Raw genomic sequence first — 23,503 nt, forward strand, 5'->3', positions numbered from 1 at the left:
GAGAATATTACTACTATTTATGACAATTGTTATTTGAAAATTGAACACGTACTGTGCTCGTTCAGGAGTATAGTTTCCTCTCGTTGTACGAAGATTTACTTGGTAGGAATCTTTCAATCTAAAATTTTGAGAACCATCTAATAATTATTTGATGATTATTTTCAAAAGAAAATTTTAAATTTGAGTTTTATAACACTTAGATCTCACCATCTAAAAACTGGAAAGTCTTTAGTCAATCTTGAGATATTATTATTTTTTCTAATGTATAGAGGGTACAATTAGGAATTTCTTTTTTTATTGAAGTTAATACATAGATTGAAGAGGTAACATCCCAAAATTTGAGGTCCTAAAATTAGTTTTAGGTAGGTTTTACCCATAGTTACCAAGTCGGGGAGGATCAATATATCGACTCACCATAAAATAAAAAATAAATTGGTTTTATTCTAAAAAATCGGATGAAAAAATCAGGTAAAAAATACGGATCAGCAAAAATACTCTCAGTAAAAATAATCGAATTAGGCTCAAAAAATCATAGTGAAAAAAACAGATAAGTTTAAAATTTTAAAATTATAAAAATAAAAATATGCCAAATCCATCAATAACTAATTCATCCATAAAATTTTCACTAAACTAATATAATTAAATCAATCAATTTAAATGCCTCAAGAGTAATAACTCTCCTCCCATCATCCAAAATTAAATATAAAATTCACGTCTCAAGAGTGATGACTCTCCTCCCATCATTCAAAATTAAATATAAAATTCACTAGAAACAGGATCGAGACCCCAAATACCCTCATGACCGCACTGTCATTTTTCTATAAAAAGATAATCTTCTTACATTGCGGTCATCAACATGCACTTGCCCTGCACAATCACATGAATGGACAGTCTTAAATGTCAACAATTTGTTTTAAAGGCCATGTAATTTCCATATCTCTTCAATGTGGGACAACCACCGAATCCATCTACTACTCCATTTTCTATTAGTGTTTACTAAATGTTTGATTAGACTATAGAGATACTGCAGATTAAAAAAATGTTTGATGAGAATCTTTTAATAAAAAGCCTGTATGTGCAAGACTATAGATACTTTAGACAGGTGGGAAGAAAATGGGCCGTAAATATTGGTGTTTACAACTTGTAATACAATGCAACTTGCATTGACTAATATTACTAGGATCTTAGGCATTATTTCATTATATAATTAATATTAAGATATTAGTTAATAGGGATTAAAAAAAAATATTAGGTCATAGGATATTAAAAAAGCAAAAAATATTACTAATACTAGTTTATTGAACAGTAAAAAAAAAAATATTAGTTACCCACATTTTTTTTCAAAATACGGGCTACATGAGCCCTCAATTTTGAAAAGAATTCCAGAGCTACCAATTTGCTACAGTAAAATAGTTTGATTTGCTACAGTGAACAATACATTATAAATTAAATGCTTTATAAATAGATCTTTATCTCTTATACAAGGACATCTATAAGATGAGATGGTCTATAATTCTTTTTAATATTATTTATATTGATTTATTTTTATTATTTAATCATTTTTTGATTAATTATATTTATTTATTTTTTATAATATACAAACATAAAATATATATAATTAATCATTAATTACTTCTAATTACACAAATAAAATTCCATGTAATAGTTTACAAAAAATGACATAATTATATGAAATTGTTGTACCAGTTTATAGGATATTAAAAAAAGCAAAAAATAACACTAATATTGGTTTATTGAACATTAAAAAAAAATACTAGTTTATGGGATATTTTAAGAGAGAAAAATAGCACTAGCTCATATCACTTTAGAATTTATTTCAAGTTACTTTATCAATTATCTCACATTGCAAATATGCATTTCTTTAGTTGTTTTTCTAATTTTATTAAAATATGATTACAAATTTATGTTACTAAATTCTATATTTCTATCAACACTAATTATTATACATTAGATTTATTTATATACCTTTGTTTTTTGAATCACGTTTATTATAATATTGCAATTAATAATTATACTAATTACAATAATAATCAAATCTTATATTTTATTTATTAATTTATTTATATTATAAATTATGCAAATGTATTATTTTTTGTTATAGTTGTAAATTCGATTATCAAATTAGATGATATTATAAGATAAATTTCAAATTTATTCTTATTTGTATAGTAAATGGTGATAAAATGATAAAATACAAACTAATAATTTCAATGCATAATTTTGTATTTAGTTAGGTTTTAATAAATGTTCGATGAGAATCTTCATACAGAGAAAGATCATCTCAATATTCACATATTGATGCAAAAAAAATAAAAGTTATTAATGTAGTACCCTTATTTCTTATTGCATTCATAAAAAACAACATTTATAATGATTTTTAATAATTTTTTTGGATTTTTTTAAGGCTTAATCCGACCGATTCCTGATCAGAATCATCGATTCACCGATCCGGATGGATTTTTGTGATACCCGATACGGGGCACCGATCAGTTTTTTAAACCACTGAAAAAAAAGATATGAAAATAAAGGTTACATGAAATAGATAAAGGAAAAAGTTTATATAAGGCTGCAACCTTATAATGTAGAGCTACGGATGCCCCTCAAAAATCCATCAGAAAAGGTAGTTTTGATATTGAAAAACCCTTTGATTGATCATCTCGACATCGAGATGTATGACCATGAAAAATAAAAAGATTTTAAGTCTAAGAAATAGTACATTTTATGACATATTATCTACACCGTCCATTTTCAAGATTTTCATATGTTTATAGATCTACTTGATTTTAACCATTTTTGAAATTTAAAATTTTATAATTAGATATAAAAATAGATGTTGAGGTAATCTTAAGAACATTTTACATTAAAATTATATACCATGATAAAATTTGAAGGCGCATCTTACCTCTGCAGCTACAGATGCATCCGTATGCGAACTGCACCCATAGATAAAAGGTATGAAAACTCAAGTTACATAAAATAGAAAAAAGGTATGAAAATAAAAGGTATGAAAACTCAAGTTACATAAAATAGAAAAAAGGTATGAAAATAAAAGTTACATAAACTAGGAAAAAGGTATTCATCTTTCACAGAAGAAAAAGATACGAAAATAGAATTTACATAAAATAAGTAAAATGTATGAAAATAGAAGTAACATAAAATAGAAAAAATGTATTCATCTTTCAAAAAAGAAAAAGTATACAGGTAAAAAAAGAAAAGTTTTTTTGAACCGATATTTTATGAAAAAGTTTCAAAAAAGATAATGGTATGAAAAGGATTTAAAAAATGTGTTTTAAACTTTTTTCATGAACGAAACACGTTTTTTTGACGATCTATTGAAAAATGTGCAGTTTAAAATGTTTTTCTAAAAACTCCGATTTTTTTAAAAGATCGTGTTTAAAACGGTGATAGCTAACTATGATTTTACCCGAGAGAGTAAATGGGCATTATGCTCAAGCGCGAGTATAATATCTTTTGGCTTGAAAATTGTTGGACATAACGGACTTTTCACATAAATAATTATACAATTTTTATTTAGAGATACATTAAAAATTTCCCAATTTTTCTTTAGAATGAATAAAACAAATTTTATATCATCATGTTAAAAAAAAAACAAAATTTATATCATCCACCTTATTAAATATTCAATCGAATGACATGTCAATGTGACCGCAATATGCAAAGACGAATATAGAAATTGGAATTTACCGATATTTCGAGTTTTCAACCTTATAAATTGTCCTTCATCGTGTATATACTGCAGCAGGCAAGGTTGGCCAGTATTTCCAATACTTTTCAGTTTTCACCATGTTTTATTTTAATAATTTTTTAATATTGGTGAAATTAATGTTACTAAACAAGTTAATGAAAAGGCTACTTATAAGTGAGAGATGCACGGGTCTTCATCATTGTTTTGATGGATCAGTGGGCTGAAGCTGTCACTCACTAGATCAAAGCTAGATCAGCCTACTTTTTGAACTAGCTCGGCCGACTCATTTGACCTGCCCCATCTACTTGCCTGTTTTTGTCTACATTATAAAATTCTAAACATGATTTGTAATAATTTACTCATGAAAATATGATTTTTATGGTGATTTTGGTTTTTTGGGTAATTTAATGAGAAAAACGTGGTTTACTTTTTTTTCAAATAGTTTAAGAGTTAGTTTTATCGAAGATGTTCATAGTGTAAGTCGTAGACTTGTGATTTGGGGACCACCATATCCCATATCCTACCGCACTTATTTATTGGTGGAAAACGGCAAAAACATATTCCATTGAACCAACATGTTTTTATATAAATATAGTAAAGGGCGAGCTTTCTATATTCCCTTAGGATAAAAAAAAACTTATATGTTTCCCCTTATTCAACCCCGTTCATTATAAATGGAGGGCTAAGATTGTCCCAATCACAATGTCACATTTATGCATTATTTTATTTTAAATTTTTTTATATAAATATTTTGACACCAAATTTTTGATGTCTAATTACCTATTAAACTTGCATAAGTTAAAAACATATAAAAATATTCTTAATAAAATAAAATGATCAAAATATCGTTAAAAGTTTCAAAAGGTATTTTGGTCTTTATATTTTATCAAAAAAATATTTTTACTATTTTTTAAGTTGTGCACCAATGAGAATATACCACATACAAATTTTCATATTCATACAATTTATATTAAAAATTTAAAAATAAAATACTTTAAGCCGTTGGATGTAGGATCAAACGGTGAGTTACTCACTTGATCAAAATTGGATAGCTGGATGGTAGAGAAAGCATAGATCTTCTATGATATCGGAGAAGTATAGAAACATTTTCCCTTTAATAAAACATAAATATATTATATCATCATCTAAGTTTTTTTTTTTTTTTTCAAACAATTGAACCCAGCTACACAAATCGTGCTCGGCTCCATCAAGAGAGGTAAAACACTTTAAATAAAACCTGGGTAACTCTATATGAACACGCATCAAGTCTCACTATCATAACATCTTTCCCCGAAAAGAAAAGAAAAAAAAAAAAAAAGAACTTCCCTCAAGCACAGGCAGGAAGAGGAGAGCCACAAAGACACTTGTTATGAATATAAGAGGAAGCACCGAACCCCTTCATTTCCCCACCTTGTGGAATAGCACCACATAGCCTGTTATAACTCGCATTGAACAACTGAATATTGTCCAACCCCACTATGGAATTTGGTATTTTCCCATAAATCGCATTATGGTTAATGTCCAAAGCCGTTAGCCCCTTGGGCAGCCCCACTTTCCCGAAATCGAAAACAAATTTATTTCGCGAAATATCGATCGAAAACGTGCTTTTCGTCGCCCCGAAAAGGTGAGAGACGTCTCCCTCCAATAAATTTCGCGAAATATCGATCCTTTCGAAATCGATCGAACCAAGAGATTTCGGCACCGGACCCGAAAGCCCGTTATGCGAGAGAAAGAGGTAAGGGGTATTTCCGCGGAACAGACCGAAGCTCGCCGGAATCTCGCCGGAGAGTTGATTCCGGTCGAGGTGAAGGGTCACAAGGTTAGGAAGTTGGGATAAAGTGGCAGGAATTTTGCCCGTAAATTGGTTAAAAGAGAGATCCAGAAATGTCAAGCCGTTTAGCTCCCTCAGCCATTCCGGTATTTGGCCTGAAAAGCGGTTCCAGTCAAGGCTGAGAAATGTCAGCTTTCTGAGGAGCCGAATATTTGGCGAAATCTCGCCGTAAAGGTCAAGTTTTCTCAGGGTGAGCTGAGTTAAAGCGGTGAGTTTTCCGATGGAATCGGGGATTTTTCCGGTCAAATTCCCGGCAAAGATAGCGAGCTCGGAAACGCGGCCCGTGTTGGTGTCGCATGTGACACCATACCAGTCACAACAGTCCGTGTTCGGAGTCCACGAGGGGAGGTGGTAGGGGTTGTTTAGGGATTTCTTCAACTCGAGTAAGGCAGTTTTGTCTTTTCCGTAGCAGGCAACGGCGTCGGTGACGGAGAGGACGGAGGAGAGGAGGGCGAGCAACGGAAGCGTAACGGATGTCAATGAGAGAGAAGCCATTTTGAGAAGAGAGAGAGAAAGGGATCGAGTGTGACTGAGTGAGAGAGAGAGTGGATGGGGTATTTATAGGGGTGGGAGAGATGAGGAACAAACCGTTAAAGACGAAATTTGACATAAAGAAATATGGTAATGACCGTTGGGTATCTGGTCACATGTGGAGCTGCATTTTGTCGAGTGCTCAGTGTTTCTTTTGAGCTTTGACGGACTCCGAAAACGCCGTCAAAGTGCGCTAACGGTACGTATAGCTCCCGCGCAAAAATGTCTTGTCAACAAATATTTACATTAATAAATTGAGTTTTATCTAGTGTTAAAAAATCGCCGATCAGATATCGGTGATAACATATCTAAATAGAGTATCGGTAAAATCGGCGGTTCTTTACTTTTACATTTTTCAATTCGGTTTCTTTTTATGCACCTACAATGGTTTGGTTTTTTTGAAATGTGATACATTTTTATTCCAACCGGCACTTTTTACTTTTTCATTTTTCAATTCAGTTTTCTTTTTATACACCCACCTTGATTTGGTTTTTTTGAAATGTGACACATTTTTATGCCAACTGGCATTCCACATTTCTCCCCCATATGAATTGTTCGCACTCCACCTTAAATGACCTTACTCCTCAACGTGAATGCCAAGTGAAGGTGGCCTCACTCCCCCACGTGTATGCCAAGTGTTGGTGACCTTACTCCCCCCACATGAATGCCAAATATCCTTATTCCCCCACCCACATGAATGCCAAAAGTCCTTACTCCAACGTCGGCAAATATTATTAGCTTGAAATAAATTGCAGTGAGATGGTGTACGAGCGATGGTGTACGTACGACAGTGTACGTCCGTCATAAATAAAGAAGTTGTATGTCCGATTGTGGCAATGAAATTTGATGATAAAAAAAAAAAAAATATTAAAAAATAATAATTAGGTTCCGATCACCCATATCTTTCACCAAAAAAATTTAAATTTACTTACCAAAAAAACATAAAATCTCTATTAAGCTTTTATATCTTGGTATTATTTCATTATATGAGTAATAATTAATTAATTAGTTAATTACGATTAAAAAAATAGTACTAGCTCATAAGATAAAAAAATAAAAAGTAATACAACAAGCAAAAAAAAATGTAGTACAACATCTTCTTCTTTTGTCAAAAAAAAAAAAGAAGATAATCAACAAGTATCATATTTTTCTTGTTAAAAAAAATAAAAGATAATACAATGAGTATTTATTGTCAAAAAAATAAAAGGTATTTCTTAATACAACCTATGAATAAATGGCCTAATTATATTTTTATTTTTATAACATGATGGTCTTTAACATAAATTTAGTAATATTAATTTAAAGATAGGATTCATACAATGAGGCCATTTGAAATCTCTCTCTTTCTACTAACAATCTCTTCCATTAATTTATTTTAGAAACCTAAAAAATTAATGAAAATTGGTACGCATTCTAATAATTTCTACATTGATAACCAAATCTTTTATTTTATTTTTAAATTTTTGTATTATAAATCATGTAGTGTAATATTTTTCTTACAGTTGTCAATAATACATTTTAAATTAGATGATATTATAAAATATTTTGGATTTTTTGTTATTTCTATAATAAAATAATTATAAAATATTGTTGGTATATAATATTATAATTAGTTAGGTTGTAATAATTTGGGTTTTTTTAGCAGATTAGGGTTTTCCGTCAATTCGAGATTTTAGTAGCCAATTTTTCATCGATTTAGTCAACTCTTTATTGTAGTCCATATATGATTATATACTTAATCCATGATAATTCTATGATTTATTTTGTGTGATGTAAATTTAATGGTGAACATAAGTTCATACATGGAAAGGACATCTCAATATTCATAAATTGATGAAAACAATGAACGTTAATAATGTAGTATCCTCATTTCTTATTGCATTCCTAAAAAACAATATTTATAATGAATTTTAATAATTTTTTCAGATTTTTTTGAAGCTCTAATTAGATCGATTCAGCCGATTCTCGATCCGGAACGTCGATTCGCCGATCTAGATCGGTTTTTGAGGTGCCCGATCGGGGTCACCGATCCGTTTTTTAAACCATTGGTTTCATCCATTTGGTTTGTATAATTGCAAATGTATAATGGAAAAAGTTTATATAAGGATGCAACCTTATAATGTAGAACTACGGGGAATAAGTAGTTTTAATGTTAAAAAAATCGTTTGATTGATCATCAAGATGTATGACCATGAAAAATAAAAAAATTTAAGTCTCAATAATAGTACATTTTACAACATATTATCTACACCGTCTATTTTCAAGATTTTCATGTGTTTATAGATCTACTTGCTTTTAATCATTTTTTAAATTTAAATTTTTATAATTACATATAAAAATAGATTTTGAGATAATCCTAAGAGTATTTTACATCAAAATTATATACTACGATAAAATTTGAATGTGCGCCTTACCTCTACAGCTAAGAATACATCTATATGCCAACCCATGTATAATAAAAGGGAAAGTATATAATGGGGCTAATCCCAGGGTTCAGATGGGATTAGCCCACTAGCTCATATAAACATATGAGCCCATCGTTCCAAATTAAATATGGGCCGATTTGACGATCAAGAATGTCCGTTAGTGTTTGAATTTTAGTTTTTTTTCTATAACTCCAAATTACTTGAAATTTTAGACGCGTGTTTATAAAAAATAAATGAACCTTGGAAAAATATCAAAAAAATATTTTACATGAAATAAATTAACCAAAGTACCCTCGAAACGTTTCAAATGTATTTTGGTTATTTTTTTCAGGAATAATTTTTTTTTATATTTTTATTAGGTGCGCCTTGATGAGAAGAACACATACCTAAAATTTCAAGTGATTTGGATTTGTAGACAAAAAAATAAAATTTAAACACTACCAGACATCTGTGATCGTCAGATCGATCCAGATTCAATCTGGACCGTTGGACTCATATGTTCAAATGAGCTATTGGGCTAATCCCATACTTTTCTTATATAGGCTAATCCCATATTTTTCTTATATATATATATATATATATATATATATAAAATTTGTAACTATATCAAATTTTAGAGTGAGAAAGTGCATAAACATTTAGGAAAAGAAACTATTGCAAAAAAATTATAGAGAAATTTTCTCAAATTTCAGCTTTTAGAAAGAGAAAATATCTTAAAATTTGAGAGAACAACTATATCATATTTTAGAGAGTGAAACTACTTAAAAATGTTTAGATAGAGAAACGTTCTCAAATTTATTGAACAAGGGAACTATCTCAAGTTTTAAGTTTTAGAGATAGAGTATTTTAAAATTTTGGAAAGAGAAATTATATTAAATTTGATAGAGAGTAAAGCACCTAAAAATTTAGAAAGAGAAATTATCTCAAAAGTTTTAGATAGACACTTTCAAATTTTAAATTTTGAATAGAAAGCATATTAAATTTTAGAGAGAGAAACCATATCAAATTTTAGAGCTAAAAAGTATCTCAAAATTTTGAGTTTTAGAGATAGAAAGCATATAAAAATTTTACAAAGAGAAATTGTATCAAGTTTTGTTACCAAACAATGAACATGGAAGTGATTGCAAGGAATCCATGAATTTTGTATAGTTTATCCAAACAAGAGATTTGAGGAATCCATAACAAAATCCTTGATATTGAAAATCCATAGATTTCCTTAGGATTTCAAATATCTAAGATTCTTAATTTCCTCCTATCGAAACGAGCCCTTAGGTTTGGTGTTGGAGTCCTTGATCTTCCTCATAAAATTTCTTGGAATGGGTTGAGGTTGTATCGTAACACTACTTGAGTCTCAGTTTACCGGTCTAGGTTTTCATTCTCACTTACAATTCGAAAGCCTACTAAATATTTTTAAAACGAGCATGGGCATGTATTCCTCAATGAATAAAAACCTATATTTCTATTTCTAAGTAGAAGCCTAGATTTAATTAGAAAAAAAAAAAACCAAAACTATTCTTTCTATGCAACTTACCCCAATCCAATTTTTTCTCTCACTTTTTTCTCCAAAATATACTTTCTACGCAAAAATTCATCAACCAAATTTAAAAAAATACCTAAACTACCCTCCTTTACTTTTACCTTACCCACGCCTCTCTCTCCTCTATCCCGCTGAAATAGAGGGCTACGACACCATGTACGTGCAAGGTCCGGCAATAGTGCTATGGCACTATGTAAAGTTCGGTCTGGCTATAAGGCTCTCACACTTTGTAAAATGCGGTCTGGCAGTAATGCTCCGACAGTGTGTAAAGAGTGGTCTAGCAATTGAAAAGGATTGTCCGGCAATTGCAAATGGTAGTCCGGCCGTTGCAAAGGGTGGCCTGACAGTTGTAAAGGGCGGTCCGGCACTTGCGAGCTCCGGTAATGTGATGGTGCGCTCTTGCAATATGCTACTGGGTCCAAAAGCCATCGTCAAATCTATCCAAAATGATTTTTGTGTACGAGAAGGGCATTTCCGTTTAAAAAAGATGAACTTTTTCCTTTAAGGGGTATTTGCATAAAAAGTTTGTTTTTAAGAAAAAAGTAAAAGAAAAAGTTAGATTAGGCTAAGTTCCATAAAAAGTGTAGTCTTGAGGGTTTTTCTGTAATTTTCCCATTTAATTACTCGAATAGATCCAAGAACATTAACATTGAGAAGAAAAAGAATGTTAAAACTTTTTTATGTGGAAGAACAACCACAAACATGCGAGGAAAAGATAGTCCGAATATTGAGTAGCTTCCATGCTGAGTTCGATTGGTAAAGGTCCGTTTAAGAGTAAGAGAGAGTTCATGGGCATGGGAGAGAGAGTCAGTTTTCATATGCATGCTCACAAGTGCTGATAAATGAAACAGCAAAGCAAAAACGATTGCCTCACAATTTCCTAAAATTTATAATAGAAATTACTTGAAGATAAAAAAATAGCTATAATTTCACAGACATGAATTTGAACCAAGTAAAAAATCTTGTATAAAGATACAATCGTTGAAGGAGTTCAAGCATTCGCCGACCCTGAATAGTTAGAAAAAAGCTATAATGAGTAAGAAATCTTATATAAAGACACAATCGTCTAAAGAGCTCAAGCAAAAGAATCAGTCGCCGACCCTGAATAGTAAGAAAAAAGCTCTAATAACATGGGTGTACTCAATGTGTGGAATTCCCTCATCTTTAATAATATTTGGATACTTCGGGAGGAGTCCAATTATTAATAGCTAGGAGTAATTGTAATCTCTTGTAATCAGGGTTTTAAAAATCTTCGAGTCGACATAGAAATCAGTCACCACGTGTCGATTCTTTTGTAAAATCGGGTGACTCGCCCTAGTCGACACCGAAATCGGTCACCACGGTCGATTCTTTTGTAAAATCGGGAATCGGCCGATCCAACATTAATGCTATTGTACAATATTTATAGGGCTTAAACTTTCTTCGATTCTTCGATGTGAGATTTGCGTTGAGTGATATAATGTTGAATAGTTATTCAATATAAATAATTATTGTAGAAAAATATTGAATATTGTGTGATGGGTTGTGGTGGTTATCAACTAGGTTTCTTCTGGGGATGTCCTAAGCTCGAATCTGAGCTTTGGGGATGCTATTGTGCAATTTTAATAATATCATGAAAAAAAGGTAAATAAAAAGAAGATATGTTTTTACTTTTGTCTTCAAAAAAAAATAAAAAAATATCATAAAAAAAAGAAGATAAATAAAACATAGGTTTTTACTTTTGTCTTCAAATAAAAAATAAAAAGAAGAAAATAATATCATAAAAAAAAAGTAATACAACAAGCATTTCTTGCTAAAAAAACAAAAAAGACAATACATCTTCTTTCTTTCTTGTAAAAAAAAAAGTACTAAAACAAGTATTTCTTGTCAAAAGAACAAAATAAAAGGTTTAAAAAATAGGAAAAATTACAAAAAAAAACCCAAAATATACTATTCACTCAACTTACCCTCACCCAAACTTTTCCTCACACTTTTTTCTCCTCAACAAGCTTTCCTCGCAAAAACCCCTCCAAAGTAAAAAGTTGTAATTTTTTTTACAGAAATACCCTTAATGTAAAATAAAAATTCAATTGGCGGTTCGAAGTTGCCTATTGCCAGAGCGAAGGACAACAATGCCGAACCGCTTTGAAATGGCTGTCGGATCACAATGGCCACTGCTGGAGCAAGATCAAACAATGCCGGAGCACGCTGCCACACCACTGGAGCGATGTGCTCCAAAAGAGTATTACCAGAGGGCATGTAGATATCATCGGAGCGACGTACTAAACCGTCGGATCAAAGTGGCTTACTGCCGGAGGAGCTGATCTTGGAGCCAGAGCGCTCTGGCTCCAAAAACTTGTCTACCGGAGCATGTTTCTAGAGTGCCGCAGCGCGTGGGAAAAGCTTCAGGTGCGTAGAGAAGGGGTATGAAGGCAAAAGGTATTTTGGATACTTTTTCTTTTTTTTTTGGTTGGAGGGGTTTTTGCGAAGATAATTTGTTGAAGGGAAAAAGATGAGAAAGAAAAGTCATAAAGGGGTACGTTGAGTGAATAGTATACTCTTGGAGGGGTAAGTCATAATGGCAGCATAAGGGGGTAAGTCATAATGGCAGAAGGGCGTAAGTCATAATGGCAGCATAAGGGGGTAAGTCATAATGGCAGCATCATTTTTTTTTTTTTTTGTAAAAGAATGAAAAAAGTAATACAACAAGCAAAAAAAAGAAGTAATATAACATCTTCTTTTTTTCTTGTAAAAAAAAAAAAAAAAAGACAATACAACAAGTATTATATTACAAAAAGATAATACAACAAGTATTTCTTGTCAATAAAAGATATTTCTTAATACAACAGATATTTTTTAATACAAACTAAAAATAACCGATTTAATTATAATTTTTATTTTTATAATATGGAAATCTTTAACATAAATTTAAGAATATTAATTTTAAGATAGGATTCATACAATGTTGAAATATCTCTCCGTCTCTAACAATCTCTTCCACTATTTATTTATTTATTTGCATTATAAATCTTGTAATGTACTATTTTTTTTACAGTTGTCAATAATACATCTTAAATTAAATGATATTATAAGATATTTTGAATTTGTTATTATTTATATAATAAAATGTAAACCAACAAATTTCATTTTAATATATAATACTGTAGTTAGTTAGTTTGTAATAATTTTGGATTATAGTTACTTAGGTTGTAATAATTTAGTTTTTTTTTTAGCGAATTAGGGTTTTCAGCCAATTCGAGATTTTAGTGGCTATTTTTTCATCAATTTAATCTATTATTTAATGTAATCTATATATGATTATATACTTTATCCATGATAAGTCTATGTTTTTTGTCTTATGTTATGCAAATTTAATAGTTAATATAAGTTCATACAGGGAAAGAACATCTCAATATTCGCAAATTGATAAAAAAAATGAAAGTTAATTATGTAATCCTCATATTTTTTATTGGATTATTAAAAAACAACATTTAAAATGAATTTTAATAATTCTTTAAGATATTTTTTAAAGTTTAATTTGACTGATTTGATCGATTCCCGATCCAGACCGCTAATTCACCAATCCGGATGGATTTTGGGGTGCCCGATCTGAGGCACCGATCCGTTTTTGAAACCATTGCTTGTAACAAAGATAATTGGTCTCATGCGTAAAATCCCAAGAAAGGGAAAAAAAAGAAGAAGCAAACCCTCAATCACTGGTGAAGCCAATATCTCCTCTATATTCTCTCTTAAAATCGAAGGTCCCCACCACATGAAACCATTTTCCTAATTTTATTTGTCTCTTATTTTTCAATTCTGAAAAAAGAGCAACAGTCGGAGGTTGATCTCTATATAATTTTTGTAAAAAATGCATATAATAATAAATGCATTGAAACCCAGTCCATATTTAACATCAGTTGAAATTTATGAAATTTAAAGCTCTAAAGAAGGTGCAAATCGAGTATATTTACCAACAATTGAAATTTTTCAAAATAAGTAACCCATATAATGTGTCACCAGATACATTATTTTTTGAACTCAAAATCCTTATTTTTTTCATCTCCATCTTTCACGAGATTGAGATGATTTTGAAATGTTGAGACAACATTTTTTTGATGGATTTTCAAGGAACACTTTACTTCTTTAATATTAGGTTCACACCTTATTGTAAAATTTTCACACTATCTATATAACCCATTTAATTTACTAATATTCAAGGTTTGATGTGTCGGGGTATAAAACCAAGTGGAGAATATTATTGACATTTATGATAATGGTTATTTTAAAATTAAGCATATGTACTATGCTATTTTGGGAACATGATTTACTTTTTCAGTTTACTTGAAAGGATTTTTTTTAATCTGGAACTTTGGGAACCATCTAAGAATCACTAGATGATTATTTTCAAAAGATAAAAATTTAGAATTTGATTTTTGTAATCGATAAATTGGATGGTCTCTACTCAATCTTGAGACTTCTTTTTTTTTTTAGTGCATAAAAGGCACAAATAGGATTTTTATTTATTTATTTAGGTTAATATATGTGTTGAAGAGGTCACATCCCAAGATTAGAGATCCTAAAATTAATTTTAAGTGGGGTTCTACCTTATGGAGTAAATGGATATTATACTCAAACAAAAGGATAATATCTTTGGCTTAAATGATTGGACGTATAAGACTTTTAACATAAATAATTATGCAAATTTTATTGGCAAACTATAAAAAATATATGTTAATAGACTATTGAAAATAAACCCCAAACTTTTTGAAACGTAATCCATACCTATTTTTTTCGCTTTTTGTTTTTTTTAAAACTAAAATGGCCTCAACGGTAGTATTAGGACCACGAAAACATCACGGTAGACTCAGTACTGAAATGGCCTGGGGCAGTTTAATGATTTGAGGCATCACGACACCTAAAAAGTCGAGATGGTCGTTAACTGCCATCATGACACCATTTTTCCGAAATCGAAAACAAACTTATTTCGCGAAATATCGATCCAATACGTGGTTTTCGTCACCCCGAAAAGCTGAGAAACATTGGCCTCCAATAAATTTCTTGAAATATCGATCCTGCTGAAATTCATCGAACCCAGAGATTGCGGCACCGAACCTTAAAGCCCGTTATGTGAGAGATCGAGGGTAGGGGCCTTGCCGCGGAACTGACCGAAAGTAGACGGAATCTCGCCGGAAAATCGGTTGAAAGAGAGATCGAGAAATGCCAAGCGGTTCAGCTCGCTTAGCCATGGGGGTATTTGGCCTGAAAACCTGTTCCAGTCAAGGCGGAAATAGGTCAGGTTTCTGAGGAGACGAATTTTGGGCGAAATTTCGCCGTACAGGTCGAGTTTTCTCAGGGTGAGCGAAGTTAAAGCGGTGAGTTCTCGGATGGAATCGGGGATTTCTCCGGTCACAGTTGTGGAGGTGATATCGAGTTTGGAGACACGGCCCGACTCGGTGTCGCATGTGATACAATACCAGCCACAACAGTCCGTGTTTGAACCCCACGAGGCGAGGGCGTAGGGGTTGTTTAGGGATTTCTTGAACTCGAGTAGGACAGTTTTGTCTTTCTGGCAGCACGTAACGGCGTGAGTGACGGAGAGGAGGGCGAATAATGGAAGAGTAGCGGAGGTGAATGAGAGAGAAGCCATTTTTTAAGAGAGAGGGATCGAGTGTAAGAGAGAGAGAGGAAGGGGAATCTTGTATGGGTGGGAGAGGAGACGAACAAATAGTTAAGACGTAGTTTGCCCTAGAGAAACATAGTAATGCCTGTTGGGTACCTGGTAGCCGCATTTTTGTGGACTCCACACTGTTGGTCAAAGCGCGTGAAGCGATAAGCAATGGCAAAAATAAAAAAAGGTCACAATTACAACCATCCCAGGTGAAGAAAACAAAACCATGCTTCTAAAAACTATACTCTTTGAGGATGAGGGTTAAAAACATGAAATGTATAACCTTTTTTGCACTATTGGGCGAATTTAAAACTGTCTTCTTTTATATGATAATTGGTGTTGCAATCGTAGATTGTCCTCATTCAAATCTATATTATCGTCCTAATTCAAATCTATGAAAATGAGGTTGAGGTTGTGGTAGCACCACTTGGACCATAGCAACCGGTATAGATTTTTGTCCCCATTGACAGAAAACTATTGACTATTTCTAAAACTGTTAGAGGCTTGTATTCATCACTTATCTATCTAAAAAAACTATTTTTTTTTATGAGATTATTTACAAAGATACCATTTATCTTTTGTATATGAATGTTACAATCATTATTATCCTTTAAATTACAAAATGAGTGGTTATAAGAGTTGCATTGAATAGACACAAAGTTTCAAGACTTCATAACTCACTCTCAACCATCCACTTTGATATCTAATGAGTGGGAATGATTATGACTTCTATGTACACAAGAAAATGGTCTTTTTGTGGACAATCCCGTAATTTATTTGAGAAAAAATTACACACAAACAAGATATCAACACGTTTGTTATGGTATGGGTCACACTTGTTTAAAAAATTATGCGGAGACCAAACCCGGCCCGCTGCCCTTTCTTTGTAGAATTGCCCTTCTGTCTAGTATTTCGAGCACCTAATAAGTGGAAAATCTCACAAGCTTTCGGCCATCTCTATTTCTAAGAGCATGTTTGGTTCTAGCAAAACCAAACAAACACACTATTTGATGTTTCTCACACCCGATGATTCAATTTATTAAGTTGTCGATCATTAGAAAAACCACACCTATTATAAGTAATTATTATTATATAGGAAAGATTTCGTATAAATGCCTAATTCATCATATTATTTCATGATAGACTCTCTTTCTTTCTTTTTTTCATGCTACATAAGGAAGTCTTTTAGGATTTCACCCTACCCCTCATATCTTATCTTTCTCTTTTATTGATTTTTTACCATAAAAATTAATCCCAACAAATCTTTTTATACCATTTCATCATAAATACTTTTTTAACCCTTTTTTTTTCTTTCCACCTATTAAAAAGGTTTTTGGGTTAAAATGGTATAAAAATATTTGTTAGCGTTAAATTTTATGATCGAAAGTCAATAAATGAAAGAGATAAGAGATGAGAGGTATGGTGAAATCTTTAGGACTTTTTTTATGCCGCTCGAAAGAAAAACCGAATGAAAGTCTATCATAAAATAATAAAAGGAATTAGGGTTATATATGAAAATTTTCCTATTATCTAATTAGTATAAAAATACTTATATAATGTAATTAAATTTTTTTGTTCCTTATTTTTCAACAAAAAAAAAAAAAAGCAAGGACAGGTGGTCTTTAGATAATTTTCGTAAAAATGTGACCCACATTGTAATAAACGCGTGGAAATCCTACCCGTACGTAATTTTTTCCCTTAATTAAATCGACTAGTTCAGTTTTCAAAACACTGCTCTACCTCGGGCAAAGTGAGACATCGCTCCCACTAATGCCATCAAAGTCATTGGATGGGACCCATGAGCGAGATCTAATCGGTTCAAATTGATATTTGGATTGATTTGACTCAATTATCGATGGAGGTCGATTACCCAAATTATAGTAGAAACGGGCCCGGCCAGACACCCTGTAAGACCGGAATACGTTCAGCCCGGCCCGGAAAGTGACCATAAAAGGCCCGGAGTTAAGACTGTATTGGTTTGCGCTCAAGCCGGCCCATTAAGAAACCTCTTTTTTTTTATTTTTATTTTAATCTCACTCTTCAAAACTTTTCATGGTAATAATAATAAAAAAATGTATGCCAAAGTATTTTTTAGAGAGAGAAAGAGAGATTGAGTTTCTAGATGGAGAATTTGTTATTTAAAAGAGAAAAATAGATTGGGTTTTTAGAGAGAGAAAATACGTTTTAGAGATAGTCAGAGAGATTGGATTTTTAGAAAGACAGGTAGAGTTTTTATATAGAGAGATTGAGTTTTAGAGAGAGAGTTTTAGAGAGAATAATATTTAGAAAGAGATTGGTTTTTAGAGAGAGAATAGGCTTTTAGAGAGAGAGAGAGATTGGGTTTCTAGAGAGAGAATGGATTTTTAGAGATAGAAAGAGAGATTGAGTTTCTAGATAGAAAGAGATATTGGGTTTCTAAAAAGTGATTGAATTTTTAAAGAGAGAAGATACTGGTCTAGAGAGAGAATGAGTTTTAGAAAAAAAGAGAGATTGAGTTTCTAGAGAAAATCAATTTTTAGATATAGAAAAAAAGATTGTATATTAGAGAGAAAGAGATATTGGGTTTTTAGATGGAGAAAGAGATATTAGGTTTTGAGAGAGAGAGAGAATGAGTTTTAGAGAGAGAGAGAGAGATTGGGTTTTCAGAGAGGGAGAATGGGTTTTTAAAGAGATAAAGAGATATTGGGTTCTAGGGATAATGAGTTTTTTAGAGAGAAAATTATAGAGTGGGTTTCTAAACCAAGAGAAATGAGTTACAAATTTTCTAAAAAATAATTTAGCATGTATTTTTAATATAAAGGGATTGTATACAATGAGACCATTTACTTTTGATACAAGTTGGTCACAATCAATTACAACCATCTCGTAAAATTTGATAGTTTGGGTGCATCACAAATTTCAAGTTTTTTTGTTTTTTTGAAGTTTGAACTTGGTCAATAGAATAAATGCAACTACCCAATTTAACTTGGATTAATTGTGACTAGCTTGTATGAAAGGTAAATCGTCTCATTCTATACTTTCCCAACATAAATAACTATGCAATTTTTGTTTAGAGATGTATTAAGAAAGGGTGTGGTTTGTACAAGGTCGAGGCTCTAAACAATCCAAGTAAAGTGCCTCTTCAAATAATGTTGAAAAATGCTATTTCAATACTAGAAATCTTTGTGATGGTTTGAAAATTTATTTTCATATTTAATTATAAAATGTAAATATTCAAAAGTAGTATAGATTTAGCAGATATATGGAAGCTTGAAAATCTTGAAAATTGACAATCCGAAAATGTAACCAGATGCACTATTTTTAAGACTTTAAATCCATTTTTTCTTATGTCCATACATCTTGAGGTCGAGATGATAAATAGTAGAATTTTTTAACTTAAAAAATAACCTCTTTTAATGAATTTTTGAGGCGTGCCCTAGATTGATTGTTTAGAGCCTCGCCCTTATATAAACTTTTACCATTAAGTGATGCCCAATTTTTCATAAAAATGGATATATCAACATTTGCATCATCCACCTTTTTAAATCTTCAATAGAATGACATGTCAATGTGACCGCAACATGCAAAGACGAATATAGAACTTGAAATTTACGGATAGTTCAAGTTTTCAACCTTATAGGTTTCAATATTTTTCACCATGCTTTATTTTAGAAATTCTTTGAACTATGGTGAAATTAATGTTACTACTCAGGTTAATGAAAAGACTATTTATAAGTGATAAATGTATTGGTCTTCATCACTGTTTTATCGGATCTGTGGGTCGAACCTGTCACTCACTAGATCCAAGCTAGATCAGCCTACTCTTCAAACTGGCTCGGTCAACTCATTGAACCTGCTCGATCTATTTGCCATTTTTTGTTACCATTGTAAAATTTTAAATATTGGTTGTTTTAAAATTTCAAACAAGTTTTAGGATTGTCAAATCAATCTAAGAACAAAATTGTTGTAATATTTTACTCATGAAAACATGATTTTTATGGTGAATCAGTCTGGTCCCAATCCTATAGAGGATTCGAAGAGGTCCTCCAATAATTTTGAGCTTGCTAAATGATTCTTAAACATGATCTTGATTAACGAGAGAGAAAAAGAGATGAATTGGTACCACTCTTGATTATTGACCAGTCCGAGAGAATTTGAGAGAGAGACAGTACTCCAAAAGCATTTGAGAGAGAAAGAAAGGGAAAGAGGGAGAAGACCATTCATTATTGATTTTTTATGGGTGTGGCTTGTATAAGGCTGAGGGCCTAAACAATCAAAATAAGGTGCACCTTTAAATATTGTTAAAATACGTTTCAGTAGTGCAATTCTTGGTGATCTCCTCAAAATTCATTTTTATCTCTATTCATAAAATTTTAAACTTCAAAATTAGTGTAGATTGAGTAAATCTACTAACATTTGAAAATCTTAAAATTTTGACAATTCGGAAAATACATTATAGGATGCACTATTTTCAAGATTTAAAATCTATTTTTTCTCATGTCCATGCATTCTTGAGTTCGGGATGACCGATTTGAGGATTGTTTAGCATTTAAACAACCTTTTCTAGTGAATTTTTAAAGTATGCTTTAATTTGATTGTTTAGATCCTCACCCTTGCATAAACTTTTTCGTTCTTGTCTAGAGTGGGGGCCACCAAATCCCATATCCTACGGCACTAATTTGTTGGTGGACAACGCCAAATTGCTTTAGTATTCGGTTGCAAAACGAGATTGAAACCTGTTTCTCTCTCCATCCAATACTTCAATTCCCTTACTCTAGTCATTTATTTATTACATGGACCCGGCTTCTATGCGGCCAAGCGTAGAAATGCAGGCATCTCAATAAATCTATTTTTAAGATGGATTTTAAGATTTAATTATTAAAGACATATAATATCCAACATGTAGATCATGAATATGAAAAAGCAAATAAATTTTAAAATTAGAAATGATAATTTTAGTAAGAAAACATTTGGATTGTTAGTTTCCATTATTTTTAGATGGAACACCTACTTGCATCCATCTTTAAGATGAATGCTTTACATTTTTTGGACTGCATATGTAGAAATGCGGTCTAGCCCGGCATGAAACAATTTTCCTTATTACATTAGCAATATCCATAGGGTGCGGTTTGTACAGAGCCGAAGCTCTAAACAATCAAAGTAAAATGCACCTTCAAATAATGTCGAGAAATATGGTTTCAATACTAAAAATCTTTGGGATAGCTTTAAAATATATTTTCATATTTAATTGTGAAATTTAAAGCTTAAAAAATGGTATGGATGGAGCACATCTATAAAAACTTGAAAGTCTTGAAATTGATAATAAAAAAAATTGCGTTACAAGATGCAGTTTTTTCAAAACTTGAAATCCATTATTTTTCTCATGTTCATGCATCTTGATGTCGAGATGATCAATTTGAAGATATTTCGGCATCAAAACAACCTCTTCTAATAAATTTTTGAGGTGGGTTGTAATTTGATTGTGTAGAGCCTCGGCTCTATATGAACTTTTTCCATATCTATAGCACATATTACATCGAACTAATCTCTTTCAATAAAATATATGTATCTCTCTCTATTATCATCATCACCATCATACACATATTGCATAGAACCAATATATGTGTATCTCTCTCTACCATCATCATCACCATCATACACATTATATAGAACCAACATATTTTAATAAAACATATGTATCTCTCTCATCGGAGTCTTTTTCCAACTAATTGAAGTGGACTACATGAATCGTAATCACCTCCATCAAGAGAAGTAAACACTTCAAATAAAACAAAAGATGGGTATCTCTCTCTATAAACACCGCATTATACTCTAAAAAACTTCATTTCTCCTTTGATGCCATGAACTTATCAATTCCTATAACAAAACACCAACAGGCTCAAACCGCTCAACCTTTTACGAGCCCTCCTCCCCCACCTTTTTCTAAAATCAAACCCAGAACCAAAAACAAAAAGAAAAAGAAAAAGCTAAACCACAAAAAGTAAAAAAAGAAAAAAGAAACATAAAATCTTTCCCTAAAATCAAGAAAAAACTAGAAAAACAAAGAGAAGAAAAAGAATTCCCTCAAGTACAAGCAGGCAGAGGAGATCCACAAAGGCACTTGTTATGAATATAAGAAGAAGCATCAAACCTCTTCATTTCCCCACCTTGTGGAATAGCACCACATAGCCTGTTATAACTCGCATTGAACGACTGAAACATTCCCAAACCCACTATGGACTTTGGTATCTCCCCATATATCGCATTATGGTTCATGTCCAAAACCCCTAGTCCCGTGGGCACCTCCACTTTCCCGAAATCGAAAACAAACTTGTTTCGCGAAATATCGATCGAAAACGTGCTTTTTGTGGCTCCGAAAAGGTGAGAAACGTCGCCCTCCAATAAATTTCGTGAAATATCGATCACGTCGAAATCAATCGAACCAAGAGATTTTGGCACCAGACCCGAAAGCCTGTTATGCGAGAGATAGAGGGAAGGGGTCTTTCCGCGGAACCCACCGAAACTCGCCGGAATCTCGCCTGAGAGTTGATTCCTGTCGAGGTGAAGTGCCACAAGGTTAGGAAGTTGCGATAAAGTGGCAGGAATATTTCCTGAAAATTGATTAAAAGCGAGATCGAGAAATGTCAAGCGGTTTAGCTCGCTCAGCCATTCCGGTACTTGGCCTGAAAATCGGTTCCAGTCGAGGCGGAGAGAGGTCAGGTTTCTAAGGAGCCCGATTTTCGGCGAAATTTCGCCATAGAGGTCGAGTTTTCTCAGGGTGAGCTCGGTTAAAGCGGTGAGTTCTCCGATCGAATCGGGGATTGTTCCGGTCACATTTCCGGCGAAGATAGCGAGCTCGGAGACACGGCCCGTGTCGACGTCGCATGTGACACAATACCAGTCACAACAGTCCGTGTTCGGATCCCACGAGGCGAGGTGGTAGGGGTTGTTTAGGGATTTCTTGAACTCGAGTAGGGCAGTTTTGTCTTTTTGGTAGCACGTAACGGCGTGCGCGACGGAGAGGAGGCAGGAGAGGAGGACAAGTAATGGAGGAGTAACGGAGGTGAATGAGAGAGAAGCCATTTTAAAGAGAGAGTGGGATCGAGTGCGTAACAATGAGAGAGATGAAGGGGGATTTTTTAGGGGCAGGAGAAGAACAAACAGTTAGTTAAGACGTAATTTGCCCTAGAGAAATATTGTAATGACTGTTGGGTACGTGGTCCCACGTAAGAGCGGCATATTGTTGACTGCTCACTGTTCCCAAGCGGCTGTCAAACGCGTGAAGGGATACGCATTTAAAAAAATAAAATAAAATAATAAATAAATAAAACTTCAAATCCCTCGCTCTAAAAAACAGACACCTCTTTAGCAGTTTTGGACAAACTAAAAGCTGCTTTCTTGTACAGGATAAGGGTTTGGTGCTGGAAACCTCGATCGTCCTCGTCCAAATTTATATTTTTGGGAATGGGGTGACGAGGTGGTAGCAGTATTTGAGCCATAGCTCTTGGTCTACATTTTCATTTTCACTAACACATTCGAAAACCACTAATTATTTAAAAAACGGGCAGCTGTTTTTATTCTTTACTTATCTACATCAAAAACTATATTTTCACATAAATCATATTTTCACATAAATCATTTATCTTTTGAACGTGAAAGTTACAATCATTATTGTCACTTATATTTTAAAATTGGTTGTTGTAAGAATGTCATTAGATATACACAAAGTTCCAACAATAAAGAATTATTGGATTTCGTGATTCATCCCAGCCATCCAATTTAACATCTAATAGTAGGGAATGATTGTGACCTCTATTTACAAATG

At 32.5% G+C, this 23,503-nt stretch overlaps 2 protein-coding genes across 2 annotated transcripts; both read right to left on the bottom strand.

The window, feature by feature from the left end:
* Window positions 1-4,840: 4,840 nt before the first annotated feature.
* On the bottom strand, window positions 4,841-22,986 carry LOC18439871 (uncharacterized). The gene is made up of 2 exons (XM_006850026.4): window positions 21,764-22,986; window positions 4,841-6,087 (listed from the first exon to the last, which is right to left on the bottom strand). Exons 1-2 carry the CDS (start codon window positions 22,759-22,761, stop codon window positions 5,055-5,057), a joined length of 2,031 nt encoding a protein of 676 aa, XP_006850089.2. The 5' UTR covers window positions 22,762-22,986; the 3' UTR covers window positions 4,841-5,054.
* LOC110007762 (polygalacturonase inhibitor 2) lies at window positions 14,462-15,804 on the bottom strand. The gene is given in 1 exon segment (XM_020670855.2): window positions 14,462-15,804. A coding segment is annotated over 1 exon segment (702 nt). The 5' UTR covers window positions 15,679-15,804; the 3' UTR covers window positions 14,462-14,976.
* Window positions 22,987-23,503: the final 517 nt, after the last annotated feature.

The sequence above is a fragment of the Amborella trichopoda genome, chromosome 3 (genome assembly GCF_054954075.1).
Source record: "Amborella trichopoda isolate Santa Cruz 75 chromosome 3, AtrichopodaSantaCruz75HAP2 v2.0, whole genome shotgun sequence".
Classification (NCBI taxonomy): Eukaryota; Viridiplantae; Streptophyta; class Magnoliopsida; order Amborellales; family Amborellaceae; genus Amborella; species Amborella trichopoda.

What these genes read in the sequence shown, in the direction of transcription:
- LOC18439871 (XM_006850026.4), bottom strand. Translation starts at nt 22,761, where the DNA reads ATGGCTTCTCTCTCATTCACCTCCGTTACTCCTCCATTACTTGTCCTC. An exon ending in CCTCTGCCTGCTTGTACTTG is followed by an intron (nt 6,088 to 21,763) that starts AGGGAATTCTTT and finishes TCTCTCACTCAG; the next exon opens with TCACACTCGATCCCTTTCTC.